The sequence below is a fragment of the Centroberyx affinis genome, unplaced genomic scaffold (assembly GCF_046629955.1).
Source record: "Centroberyx affinis isolate AG114_WGS23_722 - 3 ecotype Tasmania unplaced genomic scaffold, CSIRO-AGI_Caff_v1 ptg001453l_1, whole genome shotgun sequence".
Classification (NCBI taxonomy): domain Eukaryota; kingdom Metazoa; phylum Chordata; class Actinopteri; order Beryciformes; family Berycidae; genus Centroberyx; species Centroberyx affinis.
The window spans coordinates 44,156-67,014 of record NW_027279926.1 but is presented as its reverse complement, the minus strand read 5'-3'; the positions used below and the strand labels follow the sequence as shown (position 1 = coordinate 67,014).

At 42.2% G+C, this 22,859-nt stretch overlaps 1 protein-coding gene across 5 annotated transcripts in view; it reads right to left on the bottom strand.

Moving 5' to 3' along the window:
- Window positions 1-22,859, bottom strand: part of nlgn4xa (neuroligin 4 X-linked a) — a 61,295-nt gene that overhangs the window by 34,471 nt on the left and 3,965 nt on the right. For 2 of the 5 annotated variants that reach the window (XM_071526758.1, XM_071526759.1), the window contains 2 exons: window positions 16,719-16,778; window positions 10,192-10,344 (listed from right to left, as the gene is read on the bottom strand). In XM_071526758.1, the coding sequence (XP_071382859.1) occupies window positions 10,192-10,344; window positions 16,719-16,778 (213 nt within the window). Of the gene's footprint in view, window positions 1-10,191; window positions 10,345-14,659; window positions 14,674-14,919; window positions 14,923-16,718; window positions 16,779-22,859 lie in introns of all 5 variants that reach the window. The other 3 variants (XM_071526755.1, XM_071526760.1, XM_071526756.1) reach the window with 3 other exon arrangements.

Here is a 22,859-nt window from a genome sequence, read left to right as displayed (position 1 = left end):
ATGGAAGTGAGTGAGAGATAGCTCTGCAGGAAAAAAAAAACAAAAAAACAAACAACACCGATCGCCGCCCTTGCAATGCAATAGGTGTCAGCGATTTCACCGGAGTGCCATTTTAACTCGATAACCTGAATCAGAGCTGTAAAGGCCGCCGCATGGAGGAGGAGGAGGAGGAGGAGGAGGAGGAAGAGGAGGAGGAGGAGGAGGAGGGCTGATGTAATGGAGGCCCGGGCGAACGCCGCTGATTAGTCGGTGCCATGGAAAGTGGCACACATTGTCAAAAGCACACAGAGAGCACCATTTGTCATGTTAATGACTGTTTTGCCAAAGCGACAGATGACTCCATTCACCCTCCTCCCCCCCCCCCCCCCCCCCCCGCCCCCCTCGCCCCGTGCGCCCCGGCCAAGAAGAGGAAACGCAATGTTGTTGCGGCGGGGGTTTTTTTTTTTTTTTTTTTTTTTTTTTTCACCGGCGGGATCGGAGACCGCAGCTGCAAGCCGTCGTGTCAGGAGGCGTCACCTCGCCACTCCCGACGTTTCACGGAGGAGGAGGAGGAGGAGGAGGAGGAGGGATTTAGAGCGGCCGGTGACCTCCTCCCAGCCACGAGCGTCCTCACGGAGCGGGGAGGAGTCATGGAGGAGGAAGAGGAGGAGGAGGAGGAGGCTGGGAGGCTGAATACCTGCCCTCAGGCTGCTATAGAGGCCTCTGATACAGTAGAGTAGAACACAATAAAGAAGAGCAGAGCGGAATAGGATAGAATAGAGGAGGGGAGAAAAGAGGAGAGGAGGGGAGGGGAGAAAAGAGGAGAGCAGAATAGAGGAGAGAGGAGAGGAGAAAGGAGGAGAGGAGGGGAGGGGAGAGGAGAAAAGAGGAGAGGAGGGGAGAGGAGAAAAGAGGGGAGCAGAATAGAGGAGAGAGGAGAGGAGGAAAAAGGAGGAGAGGAGAGAGGAGGGGAGATGAGAAAAGAGGAGAGGAGAGGAGAAAAGAGGAGAGAGGGGTGGAGATGAGAAAAGAGGAGAGGAGAGTAGAAAAGAGGAGAGGGGTGGAGATGATAAAAGAGGAGAGGAGAGGAGAAAAGAGGAGAGGAGAGGAGGGTAGAGGAGCAAAGAGGAGAGGAGAAGAGAATAAAGAAGAGCAGAGCAGAATCGAATAGAGGAGAGGAGAATAAAGAGCAGTAGAGCAGAATATAATAGGACAGAGGAGGGGAGAAAAGAGGAGAGGAGGGGAGATGAGAAAAGAGGTGAGCCGAACAGAGGAGAGAGGAGAGGAGAAAAGAGGAGCGAGGTGGAGATGAGAAAAGAAGAGAGCAGAATAGAGGAGAGGAGGGTAGGGGGGAAAAGAGGAGAGGAGAAGAGAATAGAGAAGAGCAGAGCTGAATCGAATAGAGGAGAGGAGAATAAAGAGCAGTAGAGCAGAATATAATACGACAGAGTAGAGTAGAATAGTGGAGTAAAATGGAGTAAAATAGAATACAATAGAATGAATAGATTAGAATAGAATAGAAAAGGTAATTACTCATAATAGAATAGAATAGAGGAGAGTAGAATAGAATGGAATAGAGTGGAGTAGAGTAGAAAAGAGTAGAATAGAGTGCAGTAAAATAGAATATAATAGAATGAATAGAATAGAATAGATCATCATTTTTCATACTAGAATAGAACAGAGGACAGTGGAACAGACAGAGCAACATGGGAAAGGGAGAGTAGTGGAAGATAAATGCATTGCCTATAAATATAAATGGAGTGCTGTTATACAGTAGAGTATATACAGTAGCATCAGCCTCATGTTACACACACTGTGAAACCACTAAGGGAAACAATCTATTTTTCTATACTGTGGCTGTTTAAAAAGAAAAACATTCACTTTCATAATGTGGAAATGAAAGACTGTGCTTTGCTCTCTGAAGAATAACTGGCAAAAACATTGATATTTCTTAATAATGCCACTAACTGAACTCTATTGAGAGAAGGCTATTGATAAAAAATGCATATATCTATTTTTTTCTTTCATACAGGTTAATGATGATAACAAGAACGTAATTATAGCTATGCCTTGTTTTGCCACATACATAAATTCAGGCATTTACCAGGCTGCTAATGCACTATAGCAGTGGTTCTCAACGTGGGGTCCGGGGACCACCAGGGGTCCTTGAGGGGGTTCCAGGGGGTCCCCAGCAAATTGATGAATTGTTCAACTTACATCACACTCCTCCTTCCAAGCGTTATGGAAAAAGATGATTGCACTGACATTTATGAGTTGAATATAAAAAAAAAACAAAAAATAACTCTGTGGTGGTGTTATTTTCATGGCACAATAACGGCTTGGTTAGTATGAGTCAATGACCCTGAGAAGAAAAATCTCTCGCAAAATGAGACGCGATGATGCTGCGTCAGAGGGGGGGTGGGGGGGGGTTGTTTTTATCAATCAACTGGAATAAATGTAAACCCAGGGATTATGAAAAGCAAAAAAAAAAAAAAAATAGGAGGAAACAAGTGCATCTGCTTGAAAACAGCCGGATCATAATTACGCTGTGGCATTAGCGGGGCACCCTGAGAAGGCATTTAGCTGAGTCTGATTGAGGGGAATGATGGGAAAATAGTGGGGGGGGGGGGGGAGTCAATCAGTAGTGAAAGTAAAACTGGTAAAAACTATGAGATCGAGGCAGTAATCAACATAAGGCAAGTGGTGGAAAAAGTACTCAAATCCTTTACTTAAGCAAAACTAGCAACACCGTAATGGAAAAAATGCATTCAAAATTTGACATAAGTAAAATTATAGAAGTATTAGTGGTAAAATGTACTGCTCATTCTGTCAGAGAGTTAAATTATTGAAGCATTAACCTTTAAGAAGTATTTTAATGTTGTCGGTCTAACTGCTCCATATACTGTTGGGGGGTTTAAACTCTAACAATGCAACATATTTTATGAGCTTATCGTATGTTTTGCGTGTAAAATTACAGCCGGCAGATGTAATATAAATGTATATTAGATAAATGTAGTGGAGGAAAAAGAACAAGATTTCCCTCTGAAACGTAGTGGAGGAAAAGTAGAAATACTCAAGAGCCAGTACTTCAACATTGTACTTAAGTACTTGAGGAAATGTACTTAGTTACTTTCCACCTCTTGACATAAGGCAAACAGCAACTAATGCTAACTAGAAACTGTATTTGTGAATAGCATTAATTCATATATGACCCTTCTAACTTGATATGCATTAGAAACCCATTAGAAGCATACACTATAAAATCATCAGACAAACATCGGAAAATTAATTTCAGTTTGATATCATGTTATTAACTTCACCGTTGCTGCATAAAGTGCTGAACCTCTGTTTTTTTTTTCATATTATGTTCATTATATCACGTTATGATTATGATGATTATCATGCACTCGCTATGTGCTTCTAACGCCTTCTGAAAACCGCTTCAAGTTAAGTGTTTGCAGATACTATAATTACAGCATGATATAATAAACACAGTCTGCAAAATTTGTATTGAGGGTTGAATTAGGGTTAGACTGATTTATCAGTTTGCCAATATTGGCCTTTAATTAAATAGCCTATTGGATATGAGCCAGTCAGGGTCGTTCACCTCTTATATGATGGAGGTTCCTCCCTGACCACAGCTTCATTAAAACAGTCCCGCATTCACGTTTTATTTCCTTGCGGGTTTTATGTATTCATTTAATTGTTCAATTATGTTTTTGCAAATTAAGTCCTCATTTAACCTTAAAAGAATTTCATTAGCCTGGGTTTCAATGGATGAGGGTCTAAATGCTGTTTTCAGAGGCTTTTCCACTCTGACAAGAATACAAATCTGTGGCGAAACAATAACTTTTTTTGACATGAAAATGGCAAAATTTAAGATACTGAATGTCGGCACAAAATATCAGGGAGTGGCAGCTTCATAACAAATATCGGTATAGGTATGAGCTTCAAAACCATATCAGTCAAACGCTAGGTTGAATACTTTATGGGGTAACTGTTAATGACATGATGTTAAATTGAATGTAATTTTCTGATGTTTGCCTGTTAGAAAGGTTTGTCTGTGCTTCTAATGGGCTTCTAATCTGTTTATAATATATCCCAATGCACTTCAAGTAAAGTAGGGAAACACTACACTGAGTATACAAAATATTAGGGGCATCTTCCTGATATTGAGTTACAGCTCTTTTTACACAATCCACATCTCAAATGTCTCAAAGCCCAAAAATCCTTCTCTAACTCGTCTGCTTCTCTTTATCTCCATCTCCTCCTTTGTGACTGGTACAGATTTAATAAGGGAAATCAATAAGGGATACTGGCTTTTACCTGGATTCACCTCATATTTTGTGCATTCAGTGTATATGAGAAATAAAAAGGTGGGCAGACTGGACTGAGGCTGGTTTTCCCCCCCTGGTTTGGAGCGAAGGAGTCGGCGAATCAGCAGTCGCCTCACGTCCGGCCATAATAGGCGGGGGGGGGGGGGCTAGAGAGGGAGAAAATGGAGAGCGCCATGTGCCTCTGACAGATCCCAGCGCAGCGTAATGAAGCCCGCCGTCAACCCCCCCCCCCCCCCCCCCCGCCCCCCCGGCCCACGTGACGGCGGCTCTCTGAAGGCAGATGGCACTCTGCGCGTTCTGAAAGGCAGAGTCCGCGGAAGCCCCGGCCAGGCCCCGGGCCGCCGGGCCCCCGGTCCTGGCACTCGGGTCCCGTCCTCTCCGCCGCGGTCCCCGCTGCCAGAACGGAGGTCTGTGCGCGCCGGCGACCCGCCGCACTCGATTCTGTTACAGTCCGGCGGACGCTGGGCTCGTGTTGGCTTGCGGACAGCGGGTGTAGTGGAGGGTGAAAGCCGCTAGAACTCGGTTCACCCTACCTTTTCCTATGCAGGATAGAGTTTGGCACCTTTTTTTAGGCTGGCATGGAATCTTAAAGCAGTATTCCACTTAGTTTTAACATGGGGGGTTATTTTGGCACTTGACCGCTATGAAAACCACAATATAAACGAATCACCAAGATCAGATGCAGCTGAATGAGTTTGTAGCATTCAGATTTTTTACTTCCCATTCATTTGAATGAGGCCACGAAAATAGACTCACTGACTGGCTGGAGATCATAGTTTTACCCTCCATTTTATTTACCACTACATCACTGCATTCATGTTGCATTCAAAACAGAAAATTGGGGGAATAAAAAATACATATATCTCGCAGACTACCCCTTTAATTTCTATTTTTTTTTCCCTTAAAAGACACTATAACTTACATCACTTTCAAGCTACTTACTATGCTGTTAATTATGAATTTTCGGGAAATCCTCAAGATCCTGTTTTTTCTTTTTACCGCATTAAATAAACGAGAAACAGATTCAACATCAGATCCTGCTGCTGTGATTTTTAATTGACTGCGGGTCCAACGTTTTAGAACAGAATTTCACCAAATAGCATTATTGATAGAAGAGAACATAGCGGAGGGATACCATTTAGGAGAGATAGTTCCTGATTGGGAGACCGGATCTACTTTCATTTTTAAATACAAATTTTAGCGTAAACCAAGAATAGAAATGCAAAGTGACGACCGGCAAGTTACTGCTTTATTGTCATAAAAGCGGGATATGTTGTTGAATCTGTTCACCAACGTGTTAAATGTCAGTTTCTCATTTATTTAATGCGGTAAAAAAAACTTTTTTCCCCAAAATTCATAATTCACAGCATAGTAAGTAGCTTGAAACTGATGTAAGTTATAGTGTCTTTTAAGGAACAAAAAAAGAAAGAAATTAAAGGGGTAGTCTGCGAGATCTATGTATTTTTTATTCCCCCAATTTTCTGTTTTGAATGCAACATGAATGCAGTGATGTAGTGGTAAATAAAATGGAGGGTAAACTATGATCTCCAGCCAGTGATCATCATGAGGCAAACAACCACCAACAGAAAGAAAAATCTATTATGTCTCTACAAAAGCATTCATTTCTGTTTTGACCCTATCCTCAGGTACTTACATCACTTTGATGGCGCTTACTAAGCTTCATATCATGAATTTATGTTATAAAGATGGATATCAGCTCTAAAAAAGGTGGTAAACTCGATTCCGCAAATAAAAAGCGAGGTAGTCCTACATCTTTAAATCAACTGAGGGAAAGCGTGTGAGGAGGCGAGCGATATGGCGACTGACAGATGTCCAACAGAGTGTGTGTGAGTGGTGCAGGGTGATGAGTGTCTGATGACTTCTCTCACTTCATTCACACACTCTAGCCTTATCGTGGGCCCAGCGGCGAAAGCAGCATCGCGAGCTGCAGAGCTTGTCATCTGTTAACACGAGATGTCTGTTTCAGCTCAGCAGCATGCTGTACTAAAGACTGGCTGTGGGGAAAAGCTGCACTAGGCGACTTTGCACATTGGCGCCTCCTAATGGCTGCGAGATGTAACTGCATGAATCATTTGAATTTACTTGTTGTTTTGCCGCTACGGGAAATTATCATGGGGGAGATGCACTTCATAAACGACAAGTAGAGTAAGTTATAACCTGACAACTTCAATTTAGAATCAATGGACATGTGTGATTTGTACGGTGGCCCTGAGGGGCAAAACACAACGACATTTCACAAAACACAACAACATTTCACAAAACACATTTCACAAAACACAACATTTCACAAAACACAACAACATTTCACAAAACACAACAACATTTCACAAAACACAACATTTGAGAAAACACGACATTTCACAAAACACAACATTTCACATATTTTCTGTAATGTTGTGTTTTGTGAAATGTTGTGTTTTCTCAAATGTCGTTGTGTTTTGTGAAATGTCGTTGTGTTATGTGAAATGTCGTGTTTTGTGAAATGTCGTTGTGTTTTCTGAAATGTCATGTTTTCTGAAATGTGTTTTGTGAAATGTTTTGTGAAATGTTGTTGTGTTTTCTGAAATGTTGTGTTTTCTGAAATGTCGTTGTGTTTTGTGAAATGTTATGTTTTGTGAAATGTTGTTGCGTTTTGTGAAATGTTGCGTTTTGTGAAATGTTGTTGTGTTTTGCCCCTCAGGGCCACCGTAGCTTTGACATAATAAGATCGCTGCAATTTTCTCTGCTAATGGGGATCTTTAAATAAACAAATAAACAAGCAAACAAGCGTGATCGCCACTCATTACGAGGCAGCTAGGTACGCTACTTTCATTCTTTGTAATCCGATGAAATGTTTAACAAATGTTTCACTGTTTGAAAAGCAGATGCAATGGAAAACAATCCACAAAACTTTAAATGATGCTATTTTCTTCCCAGATGTGAAATCGAGGCGAAGACACCACCAGAGGGAACGCATTCTTATGGGAAACAAAGGATGCCAAAGGGAAGAGAGAGGGAAAAAGAGCTGTCTGTTTTAGGAGACAGTCTGTATTTTAATCTTAAATTTGGATTCTTCCATACCATACCTGACACCAGAATTTAATTTGGGCAAATAGGGTGAATCTACAGCGTCTCAATTAGTGCGGATGGGACGCTCTTCTCTGTTGCTCTTTGTGATTTAGGCTGATAAGACGGCTGGATTCTTACATCAAAATCTCGCCTATTGTAGCTTGAACGCCTAACAAGATCTCCATTCCTACATTTTCACTCTGGTTCTCTCCTCCCTCTCTCCCTCTGTTCTTTTTTATCTGACTCTATTTGCACTCAGCGTTCTCTGTTGTCTCTATCTGTATTCTCATCTGCATTCTCTCCCTCCCCTCCTCTCTCTCGCTCTCTCTCTCTCTCTCTCTCTCTCCCCTCATTTCTTTTTTCCTTTCCGCAGTGCACACTTTTCCAGAACACCTTTTCCCCCCGGCTCTCAGGCAACTAAATATAGTGACTGGTGCAGACAGCTCGGCCTTATAACAAATGGTAAGCAGAGCAGAGCAGCGGCGGTAGTAGCATGTGAATAAGAATGTACTGTGGCTTCACTTCACTGGTAAGAGACCATGTCTTGCATGCAAACAGCATCTAAACCGCATGGCAGATGCCTCAAATTCATAGCGGCACACACTGAAGGCTGGATGAAAAATAACATCTCATACCAGCCCAAGTGTAATGTGGCTATTGATACAGTATAAGAACTAAACCCAAACTAATTCCATACAAGTGCATTTGCCTTGGAATGGGATCCTGCAAGTGTGTTTCAAGTGGTAGTGAGAGGCGTCACTTTTCTTTGTGCGAACATGAGGGCCGGTTGCCATGGTAGCTAGCCAGAGCAAAATATGTATTTTTTCCATGGCTAGACAAAGAATTTTTTTTTTTTTCTTTCCCATTAAATGACATTGAAACTGGCAGCAAAGACACAAAATTTCAAGTTTACCATGAGTTGGAAAAACAGGACAAGGATGTCATATGTTGTGTAAGGTTTTAGAACGGTTACTGGAGAGAAAAGTGAAGTATGAAAAAAAAAGATAACGTTTATGAATAGAAATATCCAAGCTAGCTAAATGGCCATGGAGGAAGCAAATCAAACAAATGTGCTCAAGTGAAAAATGTGAAAAGACGTGAAAAGAAGTGATATAAACCATTTTTTCAGTGATCTCAGCATATGGACTGTCTTAATGAGCCCATTTTGCCCTGACTACATGGTGCATGAGTTGCTTTACCCTCAAATATCATTCAGTTAGCTTGGACAATTATATTCATAAATGTTATTATCTTTTTTGTCAATGTTCATTATTCTCTCCAGTAATTCTTATAAAAGCACAACATAAAGTACATGATATGCAAGTCAAGATATGGTAAGCATGGTCATCATCATCATCACCACCAATGCCATCTCAACCATCATCATCATCATCATCATCATTTTAATATTCATGACCAGACATAATTGAATAGTAAGGCCAAATATCAAGCATCTCTGTAAATCTGTGTAAAGCCTGACATCTAATGATAAAAAACATGCTACTGAAATTACCATCTGCTATTGGCTGAACAGGTGGTGACATCACCTGGCACCATAGATCAGCCAATAGCAGATGGCAATTTCAGCAGCATGCTTTTTACCACTAGATGTCAGGCTTTACACAGATTTGGGTTTGGGGTTTAGTTACTCTAAAGTCTTTTACAAGGGTGAACACTACCTCAAACATCTGTTCTCTGGCCTATTTAGAGGTCACAAACAATATTAAACAATATCCGAGGAAGATGGCAAAGCATCTCCTTTCCATTACAACACTCGCCAGCCACCATTTCCACAGTACATGCTGGTGCAACTCGTCAGAAAATGGCCACGGCCAAGCTCCCTCCAAAAGGCATTTCGATATAGAGCGGCTGAAACTTCAATACCCTTTCACTCAAAATGTTTCGATGTTATCAACCTCCTCTCAGACTCTCAGATTTTCTCAGGCAACAGAAAACCCAGACCTCAAACCTTTATGTCAAAGACAAGATAAACTAGTCCCATGTGTGCTAGGAACTACTTTAATCTTACAGATGCAACAAAATAAAACGCACTGAACGATGTCGAACGACTGATCGGGTCGATTTTGGCCGCTTGACGTTTGATGCCACAGAATGATTAAAGCAAAATAAAAATGAAACGGCTGCAAATGTAATAGCCTTCATTCAATTTGCATTTGCTTATCTCTTCGACGCCGCATTTGAATACGACCATTCTAAAGAAGGAGAATCCCAGAAAAATGCAAACTACCACCTACCACCTACCGTCGCAGACCGATTGGCGCTGGAAAGACATAATGTATGAGAGCTGGAGGCGAAAAAAAGCGTGAAATGTTTAAAACATCTCTGCATGCATATGTGCATTTGAATAGATTAACCTTTTTTGATTTGCTTCAGCGTATTTGCTCTGTAAGGATGACATGATGAAACGCACTTGCGGAACATACAGACCGTGAGTAAGCCCGTCTTAATTAAAAGCGCGAGGCGATCCGTCAACGCGCGGTGAGAAAGGTCTATCGGTGTTATTATTATGCTGTCATGCTGGGATTCAAAAATGTAATCAAAAAGAGCTTAAGAAGATTTTCACTGTCTACCTCCTTGGATGTACACCTTGTTGCTCAAATAGTGAAGACACACGGAAAGTAAGTGTACTTTGTCTCCAAGAGAGCTTTTACGGACATGAAAAATCAACCAGCCGATTAGTCATTCGATCAATCATTAAATCAATAACTCGCTCACTTTCTGACTCAATCGTTCCATCAATCGACTTTTTCCCAAACGGAATAAAGCCCCAAATCAGTCGACTCACCCAGAACTCCCAGTCGGTAGTTGATTGTGATGACGATGACGTTCCCATAGCTGGCCAGGATGCTGCCGTCGATCATGTTGCCGGTTCCCTCCATGTAGGACCCTCCGTGGATGTAAACCATGACTGGCTTGAGCCCGTTCTCATCATGGATGTCTGCAAAGAGGGGGCACACACACGTGAGACGCCGACAGCAGTAGCAGCCATTGCTGTCTCAAAGCAAAAGAACAGAAAAAAACAAGAGCAGCTACATAGAACTTTGTTGTTATTTGATGCATTTGATGGACGGCGACGTGCAGGAGGTGGCCAAGTTCAACGTCAGCTCAACTGAAATTTTCATGATATGGTATTATGGCAAAAATACACATTAAAACAGCTTTGGAGGCTGTTTTGAACTGATATCAGAAAGATACTTGGGTTCTGATTTCACAAAAAGATGCTACGGACGACTACAGATGTCTCAACTTTCATTTTGGTGCTATATCTACATGGGTTTTCTATCTTTTCCACTAGGGCTGAACAATTAATCGAAATTTTATCGAAATCGCAATATGGCCTACTGCAATTTTCAAATCGCAGGAGGCGCAGTATTTGTTAAAGGTGAAATGTCTGTCAAAATACCATTTTAAATGAAATATTGTTGTGCTGCAGAGATGTCCTGGCCTACACATCATATTCTACAGACTTAAGAAAACATCTTTGTTTGGTACAGATCCCTGCAAAAATCACACCATAATCATTTTAATACGTTTTTCAATGAAAATGAGAATAATGATTTAAAAATGATCATTCCCTCTAGTATCGCAAATCATATCGCAATTGCAATATCAGTCAAAATAATCGCAATTAGATATTTTTTCAAAATCGTTCAGCCCTATTTTCCACGTCTACATGTTTAATGGCTAGGCTTTATATCTGGCTTCAGGTAGAACTCAATTACTGTAAATCAGGTGTTAAACTGAAGCTACAGCCCTAGACAGAACAAATCCGCTGTCCAAAACAAACACCAGAAACAGCTTGGAGCAACATTGTGATTAGTATCTGGGGAACACGGGCTATATCATGGTCCTCTACATTCATCCACGTGCCACTGATGACATTTTAATAATCAGGCAAATGTAAAACACTTACAGTATCAATGTCTGCACAACGGGAGAATTAGATTGACCTTTTTGGTTGTCTCACCTCACAACAAATCAATTTGCTCGTGATTTGCATCCCCTGATGGATCAGCAAATCACAATTACGCCTTGGGGCCTGTACACAGCATGAATCAACTCATTTCAATGCGATCATTTACACAATGCAGTACCTATGGAAGGATGCAGGGTGGAAACACACTCTGTAGATATGGTTTAGCATTCCCCTGATGAGAATTTCCATGGCTTCAACCCTGCAATCTCCGCATCTATCTCCCCTCTTGCCTGCATCATTTGTTCTTTGTGAAATATGCGGGGAATGCTGCAATTAGGCCAGATGAATACCTTGTTTACGAGCCTCTCCAGTTGTGATTAAGCTGGGTGATTAGTACATGTGTAGGTGGTGATTATAAATTAAAGAGTGGGGGCCTTAGCATGAAAGAAGATGGAATGGGAAGATATAATTCCCCCCAACAAGCAGCAGGAACAATACATCAGCTCGTTGCATCTTCATCATCGGGATCTCTCCATTGACTTTTGAGGGTCTGGAGAAAGCAAAGCTCAGCATCCACCATTCCGCCTCAGGACTCAAAAACAGGCAGTCTGACTCCGGATCGATGCTGCTGGACGTATTTTTCCACTCGTTTTTACTCCTTTGAAACCCCAGAAAGAAAAAGGAAGAAAAAAAAAAAAAAAAAGGCCTCCGAAAGTATCATATCGCTGTCCTCGCGCGGCCCGGCCGGCATCTCTCAGATCTCCTGCACTACAGTAGCTTCGGCTGCCTGGAATGAACAGCTGAACGAACCCATTATCCACAGCCCAGCCGACCGGGCTCCTTGGAAGTCTCTCAAATGTCATTCAGGATGAGAGCATCCGCTGAGAAAAATACCGACTTGAGACGGGGAGCCGGCCAGCTTGTGTGCTGTTTGTGTGCCGAGATTCAAAGCCGCGGTGCTGCGCCTATGCACAGGAGCGTGTGAATGTTATTCAGAGTCACCCAATCAGGCATTTCAAACGCCGCTCATTCTGCCGAGGCATGGGCGCGCTGGCATGGGAGCGGCGGGGGGGGGGGGAAAACCAGCGACACAGCTCCTATCTGTCCTGTGTAATTGGTTTTAAGTGGAGGCCTGCTCTGCACACACTGATTATTGGTTTGCCTTGCGTTTGCCTTTTGGCTGTGGCAAGATGGGCAACGCAACGGCGGGCGAACGGAAGGCCGACTCTTTCCGCGCAGTCTCGGCAGGCTTGGCGGAAAGCGGCTCAGCTGGGCCAGGCAGGCAGGCAGGGAGGGAGGGAGGGAGGGAGGCTGCACTAGCGCTAGGCGAGGGGAGTGTATCATTCTCCTCCACAAAAGAAAACAGTGAGAAAAGAAGGAGTAGAAAGCAACCCACAGTGACAGGTTATTAATCTCCGCTGTGCTCCGAGTGGGTGCCTAGCGCTCGCTAATGTGTCTGCATCTATTTCGCGACTCCTCACCTGCGACCGAGCCGGCACTGTAAACAGCCAAGCCGGTGCGGCGAAGGGACGGGGCCCGAGGATGGAGCCGAGGGGTCGACGCCGCGAACCCCCGGACAGATCCGTCTCGGTTTAAATACGAGCGGCTAATTACAGAGGCGGGAAACGTGATTGTGTCAGTAAGTTCCCGTTGATCGTTCGGTTCCTCATTTGGCGTAGGGGCCCGGTGGAACGTCGTGGGCGGTGGAAACAACCTTGAAGTGGGGCGACAACTCCAGATGCACATAAAACAGAGCGGGGCCATAAAGTTGTCAGGGTCTCAAACTGATACCCATCCGCCGGGGCTCTCGGACGTTCTGAGACAAAACTATCCTGGCTGGCTCTCCATCACACAAACAGGCAAATCGACTCGTTGCTAACCCATCTCTTTTTTTGGTGTTGCGCTGCAAGTCGTTGGGAGTTGGAAATGGGGCGGGCGGGGGGGGAGGGAGGACGGGGGGAGTGGCGGGTCACTCAGGGCGCTTTGATCCAGCGGAAAAGATCCCCTGCAGATTTAGAGGCATGTTTTATGGCGAGGCAAGAAGAGGGTGGTCTCGGGGCACAGTGTCCCCATCCTGTCAGCGTGGAGTGCACTTAAAACTAAAGAAATCAAACTGCTTCAAGTGCTCTTCTCTCTCTCTCTCTCTTTCCCTCTCTCTCTCTCTCTCTCTCTCTCTCTTGGGCCTCTGGAGCTGCCTGGGTGACTCTGCAGTGAGTTCGTCCCGGACATTCATCACTGCCACCCCGGCCGGGGGGATAATATATTCCTCTACTGGCTGCGCAGCGTTGCGCACATTACTCATCTTTATATGGGTGGGGGTGGTGGGTGGTGGGGGAGGATGGGGGGGGGGGGCCAGCGGTGTGGGGGGGGAGGGGAGGGGGGGGGTTGGTTAGCGAGTGCGTTTGAAGGGGGTCCGTCTGAATTTTCCATTGCTTTCAGCATTTCCGACTGTCAGTGGGCCGAATGGAAATGGCAGCTAATGGAGGTGCAGGGCGCTGTAATGTGTGCCCCCCCCGCCCCGCTTCCGCCCACCTCCCCCCCGCCGCCATCAACACAACACAACCCCCCCCCCCCCTTTCCCACAGACAGGAGTCTACTTCCTCTTCAATACAGTTCTCTGACATGCCAACTAGAGCCAGCCACTCTCTCCCGAGGCGCAAAAAAGTCTTTACTTGGGCCACAGCCAAACACAAACCTGTCAGGAACAGCTAAATAACTGCTCTAAAACAGTATGTTCAGTATATTGTCAAACTATTCTGCAAAAAAAAAAAAAAAACCCTCTATGCAGCTCCTCTGCTTTGAACAAGCCACGATGTACTTAGCCACGGGTAGCCACGGTGTCTCTTTGCAAAAGAGAAAAGTAATTACAGGGAAATCTTAAAAAGCAATTCAAGTAATATCCTCAAAAAGTCCTTATTCTAGAGACGTAATTGAATAATTAAAATTGGGGGGGATGTTTGATTCAAATAGCGTTCTTCAGGCAAGCACTTGCCTGACAAAAGCTCATTTTATACTGAAAAAAAAACCTTGCACAAAAACTATTTTGGCCGGGAGAGCGCTTTGGAGTGAACAGCACATAAGGTTGGAGAAAGGTTGTCTGCAGTGCTGTGAGGTGGCTCTGCAGCAGGCACTGAGGTATAGGTGGAACCACAGGGGAGCCAGGGGAGTAATTCATTGCCACTGCAGATGTTCAAACAGTCAGAGTGCATCGATCGTGCGCGCTCTCCTGAAAACATCGGCAAGCCTTGGTGGAGCCTGAAGACACGGTTTACCCAGGCATTTCACGAACGTACCACTGTGTCTCCGGTATGCAAACCTATTCTTCAAGTGTGCAAACCATTGGCCTTTTTGCTGCCGTCCTATATGGTACCACAGGGTCCATAATCGAAAGCTGACACTCAGTTCTTTTGCTCATATATCTTTAAACACACTAAGACTGAGATAACAATGTCCCAAAATGGGTACTTGTGCTTGTAGGTGAGAGCGTACTCAAAGGCATAGGGTTTCCTCTTGTACCTCTAAAGCGCATATTGGCTTTTCCTGCAACAGCTGTGGGCAGATGGTGAGTTTTTGTAATCTATTTTAACAACAGAGTACTATCTCCAGCTATCCGGCCCTGCTCATTTGAAGCAAACTATGCTACATCTGTTAGGAAGCAAATCCAATACGTGAAGGTGTTTCCTAACCGCCGTTGTGAAACCCCAGAGGAAATTTAGAATATCCGTTGTGTCACTACAGCACATGACTAAAACCCAGTGTAATGGCTACAATAATTATTTCTCTGCAAATGGCAAAATGGTTACAGTTTCCTTGAGAAAATAAGAGGTATCTTTTCATATGGTCAACGTAGGGATCCTTCCCCTGTGGAGATAAAAGTTCAGGTTAGACATTGCGGTCTTTAAAGGTGCTACGTGTAGGATTTTTAAATGTCAACATATATCATTGTCAAATTAATTGTGACGCCTTGGTATAATTACCATAGGCAAATGAGACCATGGTGGAGACGATTGGTAGCCTCTATCTTACACCAGTTAGTGCTAGTGTTTCTCAAAATTAAGACCACATTTCCCAAAAACCCTGTTGCTTCCTGTCCCCCTTCCTCCCCCTTGGCATCTTTGTCTTTACTGAAGAGGATAAACATGTTGGAAGTGATTTTTCCATCGGCTTTTCACTCCTTCCACAATCTGCATTAGCATTAGCTCCGTTTGCTCCGGAAGAGCAGCGCCCTCTTCCTGTTTTGTGCCGTAAAGCAATCCAGCAGATTTCCCGCCAAATCTGACCCATTGGCACACAATGTAAAATGCAGAGTAGAGGCTGGTAGACACTGCCAATTTTCTCAGTGATGGTTTTGTTTACTGTAATTATACTAATGTCTCAAAATGAATGTGGTAATTATTTATTGATGTTAAAATGCAACACGTAGCACCTTTAAAAATCTCAGTTTGTTCAAAAAGGCAAAATTGACAGCATAGAAACAATTGTTTCCTCTACATCCTTTTCATCAGCATCAAAGGTTGGAACCCGGTCTGCACTCAACGTCGAAATGCCTGAATTAAGCATGTAAGGATTATGTAAAATATCACTAGTGGGGCATCCTTCAAAGCTGAACAACTGCCCACAATAACGTGATTCAGAAATGTCAGTGCTTTTTCTGGCACTTGCCTGTCTTTCCCCAGAAGACAAATGGTGCCCTTTTACTGAAACGACTCCTATGGCTTCCTCACCCCAAGTCCCTGCTATCTGCCATCCCCACGGATTACCCAACACAGTAAAAAAAAAGAAAGAAAAAAAGAAAAACACCACTTGGTTATTACCATGCACAAGAGCGAGGTGTTAATATTAGAAAAAAGAAATATGTGGCAGTGATTTTCACAGAGCCACCAATGAACAAATTTCCACTGTCAAAACAACATGGGTTAGTGCTCATGCTTCACCGAGCAATGGAGGAAGAAAAAAAGGAAAATGTAGAAAGGGGGAGAGGGACATGATTTTTTGTAAAAATTTAATTTTTCGGAGGAGGAGGCGAAATCGCATGCAGAGTTTAATTTGAAATTACATTTGACTTGCCAAAAACAGGGCAGAAAAAGGAGCATTTCTGGTAAGTGGTGATTATTGGAACGTCCACCTCAGTCCTATTTAGAGGTGCCCTTTCGCCTCAGACGGGACGCTCTGATTTGTGACTAAATGATCTAGATCTCCAAAGAGGAAAGAGGTTGATCCAAAAATGAAGAGCTGATAGGTGTGCATTGATATGCACTTCATCTGGGATAAAAAAGAGAGGGAGAGGTAGGAGGGGGTCAAAACAAATCAATTAAAAAAAGAGGTCGAATAGGTTCTCTGTCATGCACAAGTGTCAGGCTTTTTTGGCAAAAAGGGAAAAAAAGACAGAAAAATACCTGCATCATCGCCACCATCATTACTGTTGAAATCTGCGCCTTGTCTGTTTGAGTTGGCCCCTAGTGTCAACAACAGGAGAAAAGTAGAGGGGATAAGGGGAAACAGATAAAAAAAAAAAAGAGTAAAAAAAAAACAGCAGCTTTCACCCAAAAAAAAGACTTAAAAATTCATTAAAAAACTTTGGGGCGCTGTGAGTGCAGGCTGAGAAAAACAAGTGGAAACATATTCATTGTAAGCTGAATAGTACAACCAAGCTGTGGTATGATTAACTGTCTTTTGGTGCATCGAGTAACAAGGACTACGGCAGCAGTCTGGCGGGGACAAAACAGCAATTTGTGACCAAACAGTTCCATCAACTGAAACAAATCTCCCACACTAGTGTGATGCAAAGTCTAATTAACTCTACAGTAACTGTGCGGCATCAAAGGAAGCATATCAGTTCGGCATGAAGAGCTTATATTTCTCAGAAGACACGAGAAGCACTGAATTCAACATTTAGTTCCATTTTGATGATCGCCTAAAAAAAAAATTCTGGAAGAGTCAAAGGACATAGGAGAAACAATGTAACTGTGGATGGTGAGTGCACTTTATAACATAAACATCAATTCTGTTACACAAGTCTCATTGTATACCTTCTCAATCAGGTCTCATAATTAAAATTAGGCGTCATAAGCATTGGGTTTACCACGCTTGGCTGGTCTGCTGCTGAGTCTAAAAGTACTTCATAGTTGATTGTGAGAGGCAGAGCTCAAACAATCAGAAAAAAAAATAGTGACCTTTTGGACCACAGTCACAACTATTACAGTCAGAATGTAATCTTAAAATTATATTCATGGGTATTCCTGTACAACCCCTCTGGGGATTTATAATGAATTCTCCAAAAGGGCTTTCAAACTCATGGTAAGTATGTTTTAGTCAATTTTATGAAGTGTAACTCAAAATTCCAAAAGTGCTCTCTGAGCCTTGGTGCTAGATGTAGCATGTTTAAAAAAAATCAACATATCTTCTTCAAATTAATTGTGATACCTTAGTATAATTACCATTAACTAATGAGCTCATGGCGGAGACGATTGGTCGCCTCTACCTCACGCCAGTGGTATTGTTAGTGCTAGTGTTTCTCACATTTAAGACCACATTTCCCATAAACCATTGTTCCCCCTCCCCCTTCCTGAAGAGAATCAACATGTTGGAAGTAATTTTTCCATCAAATTTACACTCCTTCCACCATCTGCTGTTGCCAGAAACTCTGCAATCTTCACCTCCGTTTGTGCTGGAAGAACAGCGCCCTCTTCCAGATTTCCCGCCAAAACTGACCTGATGGCTCACAATGTAAAATGCAGTGTAGAGGCTGGTAGAGGCTAACAATCTTCTCAGTAATGGTCTTGTTTGTTTACGGTAATTATACTAATGTCTAAAAATGAATGTGGTAATGATTTATTGATATGAAAATGCCACATATAGCACCTTTAAATGACAAAAAAAGACATGGGCTTATTACTATCAAAGCTACTTCTCTGCACTGAATTGAAGCAGCCATGATGCAAATGTGACAGTCTTGAAGCCCATTACCTATGTCTCTACTCGTTGACATCTTTTACCATTCAAAATGTATCATCTTCTCATCTCATTGTGCTCCACTTCTACCTTCACAATGTGTGCTGTAGCATTCGCTGAGCAGTAAATAGTGGAGAATAGGTCTCCGCAGGCACATAATGCGGCAGGATAGTGAGGATGGTGGAATGTTTACACTATATAGTCGCTCGGTGAAGGACCTAAAGCTGTACAAACAAGGGGCAAGTGGCATGTCAGTTTAACTCGGCAAAGCGTGAACTTCCACATTTGCCCTAGCTGGTCACACACAAACACACACACAAACTGACATACACACACATAAATGCACACAGCATATATGCAAGCCTCCAAGCACTTAAATCAGAATGCACGGAAGAACAAGCACACACACACACGTCTGCGCACCCTCAGCCTCGCTAAATCAATATTTCACAATGGCCTTATAACATAAACCACGCTGGTTTATAAAACCAGTTGGGGCCTTCAAAACACACAAAACGAAAACCTGTCCAGACTGTTTCCATGTTGATCTGTATCATTTACTGGCATTCAGCATCCTGTTTTTTTTGTTTTTTTTCCAAGGCTACCTTTGAGACAGTCTGACGGAAAGCAAACACTGCATGCCACAAGATCGCAGACTCCAAATGTCATTTTCTGACTGTTGTTTTATCTCTTTGCCTTTGATGCGGCGGAAAGGAGACCGAGAGACGGGTAGTTTACGACGTCTATTGCATTTTCTCTCTCTTTGCCCTGCCGTGACCTGGCCTGGAGTCATTTCCTTCCGCCTCTCCGTGTGTATGACTGGCTGTCAGAAACACCCGGGTGAATAAGGAGAATGGCAGCTCCTTGCATAAGCACTCTGGGCTACTGGAAGGCCACTTAGTGCTCGAGAGAGGGCCAGAAGATCACAGCTCTAGCATTAGCGAAAACACTGCCTTGAAAAAAACATCTCAGAAAGGTCTTATAGTCTTAAGGGAGTCAGTCTCTCAAAATGTGGCAGCATGTTTGCTGTAGCTCGAGCGGCCTCGAAATATTCTCAAAAACGCAATTCATTTTTATTTACTTGCATCTTGAGTCACTGTCACATGACGTGAAGTGACGAAGACGGAATCCGATGTGATGCCTTCCTCCTTGAGCAGACAAGGAGAGAACATGGTTGATAGAAATGCAAATCTGTCTCCCGCACTTTTTTCTAATGCAAGTCCAACAGCAGCAGCTCTAGTGGCAATAAGCGTTCTCTCACCTACCAGCCTAAAACATTTGCGTATGCCAGATACTCAACTTCAGGTGTTAAAGAGCTAACATCAGGGCATCCAATTCCAGACAGCATATGACCAAAAAATCACAATCATATACCGATATATTTCATCCTGTACTGTTTTCGCTGAAGTTTCTCATAAATTAACAATCCTCCATCTGTCTTTTTTAAAGTTCAATATCGCTTTTATCTTAACTTGTAATTGATTTTCTTCCAGTCCCTGCAAGATGATAGCACACCTATTTTTGAGATTCAAAATTCGTATCCAATTCCGGACACTTACTTTCCTCCGTCGGTGTATTCATATACTCGATATTAACCCTTTATTAACCCTTCCTGTACCTTCACAATGTTACAGATACTTGTAAGAAGTGCAGGCTATGTACTCAAGGCTCTTATTTTTCCATTTATCAGCCAATACCGATTCTCTACATGAAGTAACTGTCGCCCAAAGTGGAATTTAAGGCTTCCCGCTTATTGTTCGTGACTAAGTTCGTAACGTAGTGTTTCATATGCTTAAATGTGTATAGATATTTATGAAATTTGATACTTAGCTTCTGAAATGTGTATGAATTTACATCACTTCTCCGTATAAAAATGTCGGTAAACACCGGAAATTACCGAGTGAGTGACCGAGTGGCCGGAATCGGATACAATTCCGGACACTTGTTCAGCCGTTCAAATGTTCAGCAAGCCAGCAAAAATGCAGCGGATAAATTGATTATTAACTCAAATCATTAAATGTAAGTTGACTTGTACTATATTTGGTTTGATAGTTAAGTTATGTTTTAAAATAGATTAGCCTTGTCTACAGTCGCCTAGCTAGCTAAATACCTTAACGTACTAGCTTCAAATGCTAGTCCAAATTCCGACTCTGTTCGGCACTATTTTTTCTCCCTGCCAATAGAAAGTGCAGGAAGCAGAGCAGGGGTTAGTAGGACATGGACAGGAAATAGTTAAAAATTCTGCCTGATATTAGCCATTATTACTGTAGCTAGCTACAGTTAGCTTGGCTTCATAGAGTTAGCTGGCTGGCTCAGGTGAGGAGTAGTTGGCCAATAGCTAGATGAGATGACACTGAAGTTTATATTCTGCTTGATATTTAGCTTGTTACAGATAGGCTTTATACAATTAGCTCGTTGATAATTATCCTACGGTATTATTTATTACAATTTTAGGGATGCTCTTTGAAATTTTTCCAATGCTTTTCACTTTCTTACTGTCAACAGAAAGAGCAGGGAAACAGAGCAGGAGCTAAATATTCAGCTTTTTGCTACCTAGAGTTAGGCTTCATACAGTTAGCTGGTTTACAGTCCAGGTATTTATCACAATTATAGGGATACCTTTCTCAATTTTTACTCTAGATTTCACCATTGCTTTGCAGTTACAGTTTTTTCTCCTGCACTGTTAATAGGAGAAGCAGGGAGCAGCCTGTTAGAGCAGGCCTACATGTTATGTTGAAGAGGCCTATGATATCTTATTATTTGAATCTTGTTGTAGGATGAATTTAAAAATCAAATAGGACAGGGTCATTCCACATAGCTGTCCTTAAGCATATTTAAAACGGATAGATGTGAAAGGGTTCAATTTTGTTGTTAAATCCATTTTGAACATCTCAGAAACAGGAGACAGAGAATGATATGTTGATCAAACAAACCCAATAAATAGCTTTCTATGATAAAGCATTCTGACTTTGCATATTAGGATTCGTATATTTGATCCATATATCACTCATATTTTGAAGTTTGATCTTGGTGTGCTAGGTGCCAAATGGAAGCCTTGGATGTGGCATTTCCATTTCTAAGACATTCAGAGTTGATTTTATAAACAAAATTGAACATTTGAGAGTCTATTTTTCACATCTATCTGTTTTGTATGTACTCAAGGAGGAGGCCATTGTATCAGACCCCATCTTCAACCAACCGCTTCATGGTATGTGGTCAAGATTTGGTGTTAAATTCAAAATCTCTATGGAAAATATGAATGGACATAAAAAGAAAATGCGGGCTGTGTTGAATGAATACCCATGAGATACATGATGCCCTCATGTTTTTTTCCAGGGCTTAAAATAAACCCACTAGCATCACCTTTGCAAATTTTGTTCTTTTAGTTACTTTTAATGTTGATTTTTGCTAACAAAATGCTAATCATCAGGGAAAGTGGACTACAATAGCTAACAATAAATTGCTGTAACGCTGAGGTCAAGAGCGACTTCCTATACCTCTCATCCTGTGTCATACATTCAAATTATTAAGATTGATGCATTGAGAAGTTATTATGGTTGTTATTGATTAGCGTGGTTAGCTAATCACGTCAAACCGCTAGCTGACAGTTGTAGTCCTCCTTCCCGAAAGATTAGCATTTTACTAGCAACAGTGGTGGAAAGTAATTAAGTACATTTACTCAAGTACTGTACTTAAATACAATTTTGAGGTACTTGTACTTTACTTGAGTATTTCCATTTGATGCTACTTTGTACACAGCTATAGTTACTAGTTACTTTTCAGATCAATATTTTATATTTAAAACATTTGATCATCTTTATAAAATAACTAAAATAGCATTGTCATAGAGTAGACTACCCAAAAGTATAGCTAAATTGTTAAGATTAGCTTCACATTGACAACTTTAAAATGCTGCTTACATGTACATGTATGTCAATAAATCAGCATTAATATTCCAATAATTTATGAAAAATATAACTCTCTAAATGGGGACAGTTTGCATAATGAGTACATTTACTTTGATACTCTAAGTACATTTTGCTGCCAATACTTATGTACTTTTAGTAAGTAAGATTTTGAATGCAGGACTTTTACTTGTAATGGAGTATCTTTAGATTGTTGTATTGCTACTTTTATTTAAGTAAAAGATCTCAGTACTTCTTCCACCACTGACTAGCAACAATCGATATGAAAAGTAATGGGACGAACATTCACAAAGGTGATGTTAGTTGATGTATTTTATTCCATGGAACACAATGTAGTATAGCTAGTACACCTCTGTGTAGCACAGACTTCACTTTTGGCGTTTCTTGCAAATCCCATTCATATTTTCCATAGGGATTTTGAACTACACACCAAATGGCAGAAATGCAAACTTAACAGCCTACAGAATTATGGGTTGCATTCGAACTCAAGATGCAAGGAAATAAAAATGAATTGCAGTGACATCTTCAGGCCATTTTTTCTCTTAATATTTACCTCAGCTTATACACTTCATCTTCACTCTACCAAGTGCTGGAAAGGGAATCTATTTGACGGTGACAGCCCGCAAGTTCCTGAGCTGCATTTTAATTTAAGGAACAGCT